General features: G+C 40.4%; 1 protein-coding gene across 2 annotated transcripts in view; it reads right to left on the bottom strand.

Moving 5' to 3' along the window:
• TMOD3 (tropomodulin 3) overlaps positions 1–14,044 on the bottom strand; it is an 84,901-nt gene that overhangs the window by 4,906 nt on the left and 65,951 nt on the right. For both annotated transcript variants that reach the window (XM_067747211.1, XM_067747204.1), the window contains 4 exons: positions 10,394–10,524; positions 8,552–8,659; positions 4,910–5,053; positions 2,950–3,094 (listed from right to left, as the gene is read on the bottom strand). In XM_067747211.1, the coding sequence (XP_067603312.1) occupies positions 2,950–3,094; positions 4,910–5,053; positions 8,552–8,659; positions 10,394–10,524 (528 nt within the window). The remainder of the gene's footprint in view (positions 1–2,949; positions 3,095–4,909; positions 5,054–8,551; positions 8,660–10,393; positions 10,525–14,044) is intronic.

The raw sequence follows: 14,044 nt of genomic DNA, 5'->3' as shown, positions 1-14,044 counted from the left end.
TTGCTGTTATAGCCGTGATACTCCTTAGCTGAAGAGATGGCGAGTAGGTAGGATTATTTCAATGAAAAGTTGAGACTAAGAAAACAATGAGAGAGGGAAAGACAGTATCAAAATCAGAACACTAAAGCTCTGATGTAGCCCCATTTGCAAGGTGAAGAAAAACTATATGCCCCAGAGATGCTGTACAAGTTTCAAGTCTTGTGCTCCAATATCTCTGTGCAGTTACTGCATACTAGAATGCAAGTAAGAAGACGGTTTTTAGGCTTGCCACCTTGATCCACAGGCAGAGATCAAAGTGCAGGGCTAAGAAACAAATCCAGCTGAGGGTGGATGGAGGCCCGGCTGCTGTTGCTGTGACACAGCACAGCAGAGGGAGGCGGCCAAAGAGCACTTCTGACCCCTCTTCCTCACTTTGTGCCCACTTGTTACCTCAGCAGTTCTTCAGTTCATCCTGTGGATGAAAGACTAATAAATTCGGCCCTATTAACAATTCTTTGGCAATTTCTTTCCAAAATCCACTCCACTAATATAAGTTCTCGATACTTCATGATTAGTCCATTGCCAATAAATCCTAACTAATCTCATTTCTTCTCTATCTCCAGAAGAGTAATTAGAATAGTGTTTTTGAAGTATCATTTTAATCATGCACTCAGTGGCTTACAATGGCTCTCAAATGCCTCCACATAAAGTCCAAAGGAAGCTAAGTTCCTTACCACGTAATTTTAGTGCCTCCTATCAGCATTCCCTCTTAATCCGCTGAAATAATTTTTTTTATTCTGTTAGCTTCAAATAGCAAGTGCTTGTTGAAAGTTTATTCTGGATCCTGCATCCTGTTATGAGAGTCACTTCTCAAAATCTGCAGGCTGTCTTCAGCATATAAATAACTTGCTTACTCCCAAATCTGAGCTTTTATTCATGCAATTCCTCACTCCAGGAATGTCCTTATTCTCATTTCATGCCTAAGACCCATGTCTGAAGATCTGGTTTGGATCAGAGTGAACAGCATGGGGAGGGCGGGCAGCTTGTCTAGAGAGCTGCCAGCACACAGCTGTGTGCCGTTTCTCACCTCTGCTTCGTGTCAGACTGCACCTTCTTCTGCACGGCCTCCTCATCCTCTATTACACACGCCTATGCACAGCAGCTCCTCGACTGCTCAGTGTTGACATAAAGCAGCCGAGGGAACTGTTTTCATCTGCTCCCCTCACCTTCCATCTGCCAAAATCTTCCTTGCTCTAACATTAGGCCCTCTTTTCTTAGAAAGATCTGGGCAAAGCACCTGCCATAACAGGCTCACAGAAGAGCACAACTGCTGAGGCCCTGAAAGGCTGGCGTCCCTTTCACATGCAGGGATGTGCACGTGCAGACTCTCACTCTGCTGCTTGCCGGCACCGCCTCCTCGGGGAGGGGCACAGCTGACAGACATGGCTAGGGCTACAAATCCGTCGGTGGGATCCTGGGACAGCTAAGGTGGGTTCTGAGGAAAGGAAGAATGGAGACACTTCTGGCTTAAGTTTATAGCTGCTTAGTTACCAGAAATCTCAACTTTAACCAGGATTCAAATTCTACTACTTTTTTTTACTTAATAAATATTAAGTACCTACTATTGTCACACATGGTTTTAAAGAAAGCTGTGAATTCACCAGATACACATGGCCCCTAACCTCCAAAAGCTTAAAGTCTTTGAAAATAGGCTATTACAAGGAAGTATAACCTAGTAAGTAAAAAACTAACTTTTTAGAGCCAACAACGTATACGTTCTTAAGGTTCTCTATTTATGAAGTTCAGTTAGACTTGAGAAACACTGCTCTAAAACGCAAAATTAAATTCCTGAAGGAAAAAAAATAGAAGCCAACAAATGAAGCAACACTAAAATATTAGCATGACCTTGCAAACTACATCTAAAATCAACAATACACCAAAACACACCAAATTTCTCTTTTAAAAAGCAAGACGCTAAAATCTTCCATGGGAAACTACAGTCATCAAAGGACAGAAAGGGTTTGAACTAATACTTTTCACAGTGATCTGGATTAAAGGAATGAGGCTGTAGTTCTGCTCCAGAAATCTTTAAAACACTGCAAACTCAAATATGGCCAAAGCCTGAAAGAACTGCATAACGGTGAAATGTGACTCGGTTTAAGAAGTATTATTTTAATTCTTGTCTAAATGCATTTTTTAAAGTATTTCAATGACAAACACCAAACTTAAAACTCAGGTTAAAACTATTTTAGGGACTTCCCTGGTGGCGCAGTGCTTGGGACTCCACGCTCCCAATGCAGGGGGCCCGGGTTCAATCACTGGTCTGGGAAGTGGATCCCACATGCATGCTGCAGCTAGGAGTTCGCATGCCACAACCAAGGAACCAGCGAGCTGCAGCTGGGGAGCCCACAAGCCGCAACTGGGGAGCCCGCTTGCCTCAACCAAGGAGCCCTCGTGCTGCAACTGGGAGCTGGGAGGCCAGCAAGCCGCAGCTAAGGAGCCCTCCTGCTGCAACTGAGACCCGAAGCAACCAAATGGATAATAAATAATTTTTTTTAAAAAACTATAATTATTTTATATTTTACCATATAAAACTGAATTTCTATCTAGGCCTTTGATCAAAAGGGCAAAACTTTCCTATAACATTGAAATCTTTGTTTTACTAACTCCAAGAGGTGACTTGTAATTGAGAACAAAATATTTTTTAGGGAAGCATTTTTTATAATGTTTGTTGTAGAAAACTATTTCACTAAAAGCTGTGAAATAGGTTGTCACCCACTAACCTATAATCACTACAACCTCATTTAAACTGAACTATAATTCAGTGAGTATTATAAAGGACTGTGTGGATTTTAGAAACAAAAGCCAAATAATCTTCCTGTGTAAAAATGTATTTTAAAAAAAGTCCCTCCAATACATTAGCTTAATGATACAATTCAGAAATTCAGTTTCACACCGAATATGTCTTACCTAAGTCATTATTTTTTGTTATAGCATTAGCTGCCCTGGTTCGGGGTCCCTGCTGCGTAAACTGATACCCAAATTTAAGGATATTGGTATTTTCCTCAAGCATCTTGGCCATTTCCAATTCTACAGCCGTCCCCAACTGCTGCCTCTGGAATAATTGAAAATAAAGAATAGTATTAATGAGCTAGATCAAAATACTTTTTCAGGTACATGCTGATTCCTTAAAAATTTTCCCAAGTCTTACACCATACATAAGAGAAACAAAAATGTAAGTTTAGTGTATGATCATACAGACATCAAAAAAATGTGGATTATTACAGTGAGAAACCACTTCATACCCACTAGGATGACTATAATCAAAAAGACAGACAATAGGGGCTTCCCTGGTGGTGCAGTGGTTGAGAGTCCGCCTGCCGATGCAGGGGACACGGGTTCGTGCCCCGGTCCGGGAGGATCCCACATGCCACGGAGCGGCTGGGCCCGTGAGCCATGGCTGCTGAGCCTGCGCGTCCGGAGCCTGTGCTCCGCAACGGGAGAGGCCACAACAGTGAGAGGCCGCGTACCGCAAAAAAAAAAAAGACAGACGATAGTAAGTGTTAGCAAAGATATGGAAAAATTGGGAGCTTTAGGCATGCTGGCAGGAATGTAAAATGGTACAACTGTTATGGAAAACAATTCAGCTATTTCTCAAAAGGTTAAACACAGAGTTACCATATGACTCAGCATTTCCACTCCTAGATATATACCCATGAGAAGTGAAAACATATATTCATATAAGAATCTGTACATGAATGTTCACAGCAGCATATCTGTACAATTCGAAAAGTGGAAACAACCCAAGTATAATAGATTATTCAGCCATAAAAACGAACAGGTACTGATATATGCTACAACATGAATAAACCTCCTTAACATTTTGCTAAGTGAAAGAAGGAAGACACAAAAGGTCACGTATTACATAACTCCACTGATATGAACTGTCCAAAATAGGCAAATGCACAGAGACAGAAAGTAGATTCGTGGTTGCCAGGGGTTGGTGGGAAGGGCGACTAGGAAGTGACTGCTGATGGGTGTGGAGTTTCTTTTTGGGGCGATGAAAATGTTCTGGAGTTAGACAGTGGTGATGGTTGCACAACTCTATGAATATACTAAAAAGCATTTAATTGTATACTTTAAAAGAGTAAATTTTATGGTAAGTGAATTATATCTCAATAAAAAAACTGGAAACATTGATTAAATAGCATTCTGGTTAAATTTTAAGATATAACTCTTCTTTCTACCTTCATAATCTACAAAATGTACTTACTTTGAAGGATTAAGGGAGTCATTTACCACATATTTTTTTAAAATAACTGAAGTTATTTTTCAAATAAAATAGACTGAAGTGTTTTAGTCAAATGTGTAATGTTGTTTTATTTTTAGTTCATTACCACTCTGTATGGAAACACCTCTAACATGTACATTTCTCTGCTTCTTTAAAGAAAAGTGCGTCTGGCATGGGTGACCCAGCATTATCTTACAGTGTCAGCACTGAATGTGGCTGCATAGGAGTATGTGTCTCTGGGTAACCTGGGTACTGGAGTTTTCTGTTTTTCACCGAGCCTGTTCTGTTCACCTACTGTGTCTGGGACTGACATGCTACAGATGCAAAAATTCTATTATGTGGATCTTGCCACTGAAGAGCTGAAAAATTTGAGGATGGACTGTCACCTGTAAGAATTATTCCAGTTCAAAACAGCCAGCCATCTAAATTCTCTTAAGACCAACCAGGGAGAGTTGCTTGTATACCTTTCTATACATTAAGTTAATATTCTGGATGCCCCAAATGTTCTCTCATCCCTTTTCAGGACCACCTTCCGAAGGGTTCCCTGAAAGCCCTCCTCCCACCCACCTCCTGAGTCCCCAAGCCCTGCACAGAGTGTGGGCTGTAGTTTCCTCAAAGCTGCTGCTGTACATCACCGACCTGATTGTCGATTTTCAGCTCAGCCAGGGTTTCATTATCTCTCAAAGCATCAATCAGTGCTAGAATCCCAGCTCCTGTAATAAAGTTGGACTCCATATTTAAGCTCTTCAAATTTTTGTTCACTCTTAGCATCTCTGCAAAAGCCTGGAAATTAAAGAAAATATTTGGAGATTACAGTTTGACAGCACATAGTAAATAAACACTGAACAAGCCTGAAAGAAATATGCAAATCAATACAACTGCTTTAATGTTTCGTATTAGATTGTTTTAGCTTGACACACTACACCTCACAGGTCTCACATGTATCTGTTTTCACATGCACTTGGTCACAGACTTTAGATTTTTTTTTTTGTCATGTGTAATTCCCCATCGGTAACATTCTCTACCGCTATTCATTCCTACTTCCACTTCATGCTTCTTTCTCCTGCGTCTCTCATACTTTCTCTGAGTCTCTGTGTAGGAGTAACTTCATCAATGTCTCTTTGCTTTTTTACTTCCCTTTGCCGGCACTGTACAGCATTCAGGATCGTAGTTCCCTGACCAGGGATCAAACCCACACCCCTCTGCAGTGGGAGCGCAGAGTCTTAACCGCTGGACTGCCAGGGAAGTCCCGTCAATTTCTCTTTGGAACATCTTTTCTTACTTGCGTCCTGCTGCAGCTGGGTTACTGTGAAGCCCAAATGAGGGTAAATTATGGACTAATTTCCAAGGCAGGGACCAAAAGGACTGCCTAAGGCAGAAGGCCAGAAAAGATCACAGATGACTGGAACTGAGAGAGCACAAAAACTATGGAGAAGGGGCTAACTAAATATTCAAAGAACGGTATGTTTTCCATCTGCTTCCATTACATTTCTCACAGGATATGGCAGTGCTAGGGATGTGACCCAGTGCTTAATAAGTGCTATACTGATTAATTAACAAAGCCTGTAAGTGAGCAGAGGTGAAAGAGAAGGGAGGGGGGAGGAGGAAGAAGAGGAGTGTGAGTTTATTTACAAAGCCCTGCAGAGGCGTCAAAAGAAAGGCCAAACTCCAGAGAATATGGGTAAGATCAAGCTTAAAATTAAAGTCAAGTTAAAGAAAAGGCAATACTGCGCAGTGATACTAGAAAGAACTGGGGACAGATATCTACACACTTGAACATTCTAATAGCAACAACTGGCTGTGTGACTTGGAGCAAATCCCTTATCCATCCATCTGTACACACATTTATTAAAATATTACAATGGCCTATTTTTGATAAGTACTGTTCTATAAATTCAGAAATAAAACATACAAGTCTCTACCTAATGGAACTTACATTTTAGTGGGGGGCCCACATAGTAAGTAAGCAAAATGTAATGTCAGATGGTAAAAAGGGCTATAGAGGAGGAAAAAAAGGCATAGCAGGGTGGATGGGGAGTGCTGGGGATAGGAGTGGGGTTGCTGTTTTATATATGGGGGTCAGGAAAGGCCTCACCTGGAAGGTGACATCTGAGCAAGGACTGAAATAATTTAAGTGATGAAGTAAAATTATGTGGAATATCTTCAGGGAGAAAGTTCTAGGCAGGAGGAACAAGTGTAAAGGCTCTCAGTTGGGAGCATGCACGGCATGTTTGAGGGAGAGCAAGGAGGATGTGTGGCTGGAGCAGAATGAAAGAAACAGCAAGAGGGGAGATGAGGTCTGCTCATGTAAGGCCTCATTAGGCCACTGAAAGATTCTGATTTTTACTTAGTGAGACAGAGAACTGCTGGAGGGTTCTGAGTACAGGAATGAGAACATTTAAGTTTTAAGAGTCACTTCTGATGCTGTGTATAGAGATGAAGCAGGCAGCTCAATTAGGATAATCCAGGTGAGAGAAGTCAGTGGCTTGGACCAGGGTGGTAGCTGTGAAAATGGTGAGACGTGGTTGGATATACAGGAAATATTTGAAGACACAGCTGGATATACATTTAAAGTTGTGAGAAAGGGAAGTCAAGGATCACTCCATTATTATTATTTTATTTTTTTGACTTGAGCAAATGAAAGAATGAAGTTGCCATTTAGTGAGATAGGAAAGAGTGTGAGAGAGGCAGGTATGGGACGGAAGTCAGGAGTTTGGTTTGGGACTTGGGTTTGAGACATCTGTTAGATATACAAGTAAAGTTGTTAAGCAGTAGCTGGACATGGGTTTGGAGTTGAGGGGAGAGGTGTGAACTGGAGATAATAATATTGGGAGTCATCAGCATGCATAGATAATATATAGCAATGAAACAGAATGAGATCATCCAGAAAGTGAGTGCAGATAGAGAAAAGAAGAAGGACTAGAACTGAGCTCTGAGCCATTTAGATGTTTAGATGTTGGGGAGATGAGGAGGAACCAGTGTAGGGACCAGAGAGGTAGGAGGAGAATCAAAGGAAGTGCTATCCTCAAAGCCAAGAAGAAAAGGGTTTATACCCTGATCAAGTGGGATTTACCCCAGAAATGCAACGTTGATTTAACATATAAAAATTAATCAGGGGCTTCCCTGGCGGTGCAGCGGTTGAGAGTCCGCCTGCCGATGCAGGGGACACGGGTTCGTGCCCCGGTCTGGGAAGATCCCACATGCCGCGGAGCGGCTGGGCCCGTGAGCCATGGCCGCTGAGCCTGCGCGTCCGGAGCCTGTGCTCCACAGCGGGAGAGACCACAACAGTGAGAGGCCCGTGTACCGCAAAAACAAAACAAACAAACAAAGTTAATCAATGTGGGACTTCCCTGGTGGTGCAGTGGTTAAGACTCCGCCTGCCAATGCAGGGGACACAGGTTCGATCCCTGGTCCAGGAAGATTCCACATGCCGCAGAGCAACTAAGCCTGTGCGCCACAACTACTGAGCCTGCGTTCTAGAGCCCGCGAGCCGCAACTACTGAGCCCACGTGCCTAAAGCCCGTGCTCCACAACAAGAGAAGCCACTGCAATAGAAGCCTGCGCACCGCACTGAAGACTAGCCCCCGCTCGCCACAACTAGAGAAAGCCCATGCACAGCAACGAAGACCCAATGCAGCCAAAAATAAAAAATGAAATAAATAATAAAATAATTATTAAAACAATTAATCAATGTAATATACCATATTAACTGAATAAAGGACCACATGAATAAAACCACATGATCACCTTAACAGACACAGAAAAAGCATTTGATAAAAATTCAACACTATACATCCATAAATGGAACCCTCTGCAGGTGTTAAAAGAATGATGTATAACTTTATATGTTGATATGAAAAGATCTCTGAGATACACGGTTAAGTGAAAAATTAAGTTGCAGAACAACTTACACTGCATGACTCCATTTATGTTTAAAAAATTTCATAGAAAGGAAATACCGAAAAAAGTAAACATAAAATGGCAGTAAATAATGTATTGCCTAATAGTAAACATCAATTGAAAAAGAGTAAATTTTTTTTTTTTTACTGATATTTGCTTTTATTGATTGTTGCACATCATGGTTACTAACAGTTGATCTTAAAACACAGTTTTGAAACTACATTAAAAAATTATTTTAGTTTTTAAATTTATTTTTTATTGAAGTATAGTTGAATTAAAAGAGAGTAAATCTTGTTCATAAAGTCAGTTTAAGCACCTTTGTAACATGCCCTGGTATTACACAGCCATAATTTCGATAGTATTAGTAGTTAGCTTACTTACAACAGCAACGGGGTCATTGCTTCGGGTGGCTGCAAGACTGAAATATTTCACATGTGTGTTGGTTTCCAAAGCCTTTGCAAAATCTTTTAGGGTTGGAATTGGGATATTCTTGAAAGACAAAGAAAAATGTGAAACATTATTACATTTTAGGTTTCAGGAAATTCAGTCCATTAATCAAATACATCTGTACTTCCTTTTTTGCATTAAAATGTATTCAGAAATTATGTAACATACAACCGCTGGTCTACAACTGAAAACAAACAACTCAGCCTCCTTCTTACTTCTTTGATTTCTCTATTATGGTACAAACTGTTGGCATAGAGCAGAGCATACATCACTGTTTCTCTAGCTTTGAGGTTAAAGAAATTCTTTTTAATTATTTGTATTATGAGAAGTCAGCCCTTGAGTACTCAAAGTGGATCCACTTTTCTACAAAGAGAAAGATGTGGGAATCTACTTATGATGATTCCTGAGGCAGATGACATACTGTTTTCAGTCACTCAAGCTGCAAGGTATTAAGAGAGATTAACTCTACATTTCTTGAAATGAGGAAAGAGATAGTTTTAGGAGACACTGATCTTTCCCCTTGGTACCAAGACTTCAATTTCCTGTAGCCTGCCTATTTTCAGATTGTTACTATTGATTTAGAGACAGACATACACTGAATTGAACTGAATTTTTTTTAAAAATAAGACTAGTGATCAACTAGGGATATTAGCTTTCCCCAAGGCTTTTCCCCCTCCACTCACAGGAAGGAACACCCACAAAAAGAGCACAGAGGTCTTATTCCCTAGGTTCTTGTAATTTCCACATGTTCTCCCTTCCTCCAATTCAGATATATTAAGATTTAAAATGAGGAATCTGTAATGAAGCTATTATACAATGGCTAATACGTTGAGATCATCTGAGTTTACTCTTTGGTAATTAATTATCCCTGTGCCCTCCTAACTCATTTCTTCTTTCTTTACTCCAAGGAAGAGCTGCATTTTAAAAATCCCAGTGAGATCCCACAAAGCCCAATTCTAGGTGTTTACTCAAGAGAAATGAAAACATACATTCACACAAAAACCTGTATGTGAATGTGTATAGTGGCTTTATTTATAATCATCCCAAACTGGAAGCAACTCATATGTCTATCAACTGGTGAACGGACACACAAACTGCAGCACATCCAGACAAAGGAATGCTGCTCTACAACACGAAGGAGCAAACTACTGAGACACACAACAGCATGGACGAGTCTCAAATGTACTGTGCGAAGTGAAAGAAACCAGACTCAACGGCTACACACTATATAGTTCCATTTATATGAAATTCTGGAGAAGGCAGAACGATAGGGAAAGGAAACAGATCCCTGGTTGTCAGGTGCTAGACCTGGTGGCAGGGAATGATGACACAGGATTGTGACATGTTGTTCTACATCTGACTGTGGTGGCAGTTGTACAACTGTATCCATTTGCTTTAACTCATAGAACTGCACACTAGAAAGGGAGAATTTCACTATATATACCTTATAGCTCAAGAGAGCTGATTAAAAAAGCAAAACCTGAAAGGCTAAAATGCTCCTAGAAGTGGGCAGTACTTTGGAAGCCCGAGAGGTATACTCTGACAGTCTGTAGAGTTTATATTTCTATGTGATAGCCTTTAAAAAGTAAATCAGAAAAATACTATAATACTTTAACTTCTAAAATCGAAGGAATCTGTGTTAGTATACTACTAGAAGTAAAAACTTTACTATTAAGTAGAAAGGATTAGACTGTATCAAAACTGCCCAGCTCTCATCCTAGATCCAACTGACTCAAAGCAATTCAAAACAACTTTTTGTTTGCTTATCACACCTACCTTTATGTTATTCAAATTAACTTCAACAAGACGAACATCATTTTCTTTAATTCTCTGTAAACTCTCTTCAACATTGGTTGGATTTGGGGGCTCATCAAATACTGGAAGAATCTTTTCACCTTTTACAACATCTGTAGCAACAAATGAAAAGAGCAAGAGTGTAACTGGTTGATACTATTACAGTGAATGCATATATTAACTTGGAAACACACAGCACACATACACAAACATGTTCAGTAGAACAAATTTATAAGTTTCTTTCCCCAAATTTCTTTTTTTTTTTTTTGCGGTACGCGGGCCTCTCACTCTTGTGGCCTCTCCCGTTGCGGAGCACAGGCTCCGGACGCACAGGCTCAGCGGCCATGGCTCACGGGCCCAGCCGCTCCGCGGCATGTGGGATCTTCCCAGACCAGGGCACGAACCCACGTCCCCTGCATCGGCAGGTGGACTCTCAACAACTGCGCCACCAGGGAAGCCCTCCCCAAATTTCTAAAAGATCCTTTATGTGCTCCCACATAAAGCACTGAAATAAAATTTTACCGAATATAAATACCAAACATAATTCATTTAATTTGTTTGCAGTGTATCAGCCTTCAAAAATGAGTATTTTCACTGCCTCTTGCCTCGGTGTATTACAAGATATCTTTACCATGAAAATATAGTTGATGACACAAGCTGGTGATCCCATTTATTTTTAGCAATGTTCAAGATAAAGTTCTCATATGACAAAATCTAACAACTCATCAGTTTCTCTGAGGTTTGACTAGTAATTAATTCAAAGGCAGTAAGAATCAGAGACATGAACAAACACAGCCTCCACAAAGAGTGAGTTGACAGAAGGACACACTGCCTGTTCCTCCTGTGGGGAGGACTATGCAATGGGAAAGGGCAGAGGACTCTTATCAGGAAGAAGAGTAGAAACAGGGAATGGGGATACAGAGAAAGGTAATGGTGCATAGAAGAACTACTGAGACAGGAATTCCCTGCCCTCCTTCATCCTACAGCCCAATCCTTCACCATTTATACCCACACACATGGCCAGAATACAGCTATTCAAAACTGAAAGAGGACCCAGAAGCCTTGAACCCTCTAGTGAGATGTAAATGCGCTCTGAGGTATGTGTGGAGGTCCATGAACACCTATAACAGATAAACTTTTATGGATATATTTTCTGGGGAGAACACCTAGAGCATCAGATTCTTAAAGACGAGAATGACCACAACATTAAGAGCAAGTGACATGGAAAGACTGACAGGGTCACAGTGAGTCTGGCTTAGTTATTCCCTGCTGCCCTCCTCTAGCTTTTAGGAGCAAAACTCACCTTAAGACAAAGTATATTGCTTACTCATCCAATAAATTCCCTCTAAGAGTACCTTGTTCTTTTCAAATATCACACACACACACACAGACACCCTCCTACACACAGCATCCTGAAGAGATCAGTTCAGACAAAAGTCTGAAAATTAATTTCCTGAGGACAGTTGAAAGATCAGCAAGGCAGTCTTCTTCAACATGGTAGATCAAGGGGACTGGAGAAAATCTTCCTCACTGAATGGAAAATTCAATGAGCTCTTCCTCAATTCTAAATTTTCTACAACCAAAAAATTCCTTTTGTTCTCTGCAGAATGCGTATAAAGAGCCTTGCTCTATAATGAAATAATGGATCCAGTCAACAGGATGTGGAAACCATTAAGAAAGGTTCATGGGGAACTTTAATTGGATGGATCAGGTTGCCAAAATTTGAGTCCACTGATCAATCTTAACACATTCCCCAAAGAGGAAGGACCAGACTTGATATACTTCCTAATGTGATTCAATCATTACCCAGGAAGCATTCTTGCCAAAAAAAATTAAAAACTGCACCTGAATTTGATCAAGCTTCTAGAAAACAACAGTTTACAGAAACACAGGAGGTAGAGAGAAACAAGTAAAATGATACCACAAGGTTGCAATCAGCCAAATCCAGAATGTGGAAGATTCTACATGACAACACAGTTTCTTCAAGGGCTAAATGCCATGAAGAAAGTGGGAAAGAAGCTGAGGAGGAGAACTGTTAAGAAATTAAGAGGAACTTAAACCAAACGACAACCAAATGCAAAATGTGACCCTTATCTTGATCCTGATTTGAACAAACCAGCTGTGAAATGATGTTTTTGAGAGAAAATGGGAAATCTGAACATGGACTGGGTATTAGATGATATGAAGGAATTGATGGTAATCTTTAAGTTTGATAATGGCATTGTGGTTATGTTACAAGAAAAGCCTTTGTGAGAGACACATATGGAAATATTTATGGGTGAAGTAATACAAACAAACAGGATTTGCTTTAAAATATTCCAGGGAAAAGAGCAGAAGGGGTGGGAGGGAGGCAGACGGTGGATGAAACCCAGCTGGCATAATGTGAAAAACAGCTGAAGCTGGACGATGGATATATTATTCACTCTTCTATAATGTATGCTTGAACATTTCTACAATAGAAAGTAAAAAAATAGGGGAATGGCCAATTATAGAACATTCATAAAATGGAATGTTATACAGATGTTTGAATGAGGTAAGTCTGTATGTACTAACTAGGAAATGTGATATATTGCTAAGTGATATCCTATATAGCATGGATTAAAATCCTCAACACCGATTTCGTGGGATATTGAAGCTAGTTACTTAATCATTTTAAAACCTCAGCTCCTTCAAAGGCATATATTAAAGATAATAATAATACTTGTTTCGTAGAACTGTTGTGAGGATTGAGAACAATTTACATTCAAGAGCTGTGCACAGAAGAACATGGCCCATGGTAAGCATTCAAAAAAATCAGCCAACAGTATTATTATTGAAAAATTCAGGGACAAGAAATATTTCTAGTATGATCCCAATTTTGTAAGAAAAGAAAAGACAATTCGTGTATAGTACGTATACATATGTAAGTTTATATAAGCATAATACAAAGTCTGGAAGGATATATTCCCAATTGTTAACAGTTAGGGAGGGGGTGGAGGTAGGGTACGGGGAGTAGGAGGCATGACGGCTGTGAATAGAGACACTTCAACTGCTTACCTTGTGTCCTCAGGTCTCGTTTAAATTTATTACAAAATAGGCATGACTTTGGTGATTTTTTTTTTTTGCGGTTCATGGGCCTCTCACTGTTGCGGCTTCTCCCGTTGCGGAGAAACAGGCTCCGGATGCGCAGGCTCAGCGGCCATGGCTCACGGGCCCAGCCGCTCCACGGCACATGGGATCTTCCCGGACCGGGGCACGAACCCGTGTCCCCTGCATCGGCAGGCGGACTCTCAACCACTGCGCCACCAGGGAAGCCCAACTTTGGTGATTTTAAGATGTCTTATAAATAAATTTTTTTAAAAGCTTTGCTTTATGTTATTTAATACTTTGCATCAGACTAAAAGGTTTAGGGGCTGAATAGTTCTTTGCTTTCCCCTGAATCTGATTTCATAATATACTTTCTTTGCCAGCACTGTTGGGGGTTTCTTGAAAATCAGGAACACTGAAAACAAAATATCAGTAAAAGCCAAGTTTGACTAGTTTTTATAGCGTTTACCATTAGTATTATTTAGTGAGGTGAGAGTAGTTCCTATTACCTTTGCTGACACATTAAGCATAAAATATTTAATATTCTATTCTCAATGGTTTTCTAGG

This window comes from Pseudorca crassidens, chromosome 1, assembly GCF_039906515.1.
Source record: "Pseudorca crassidens isolate mPseCra1 chromosome 1, mPseCra1.hap1, whole genome shotgun sequence".
Classification (NCBI taxonomy): Eukaryota; Metazoa; Chordata; class Mammalia; order Artiodactyla; family Delphinidae; genus Pseudorca; species Pseudorca crassidens.
This window is presented reverse-complemented; position numbering and strand designations above follow the sequence as displayed.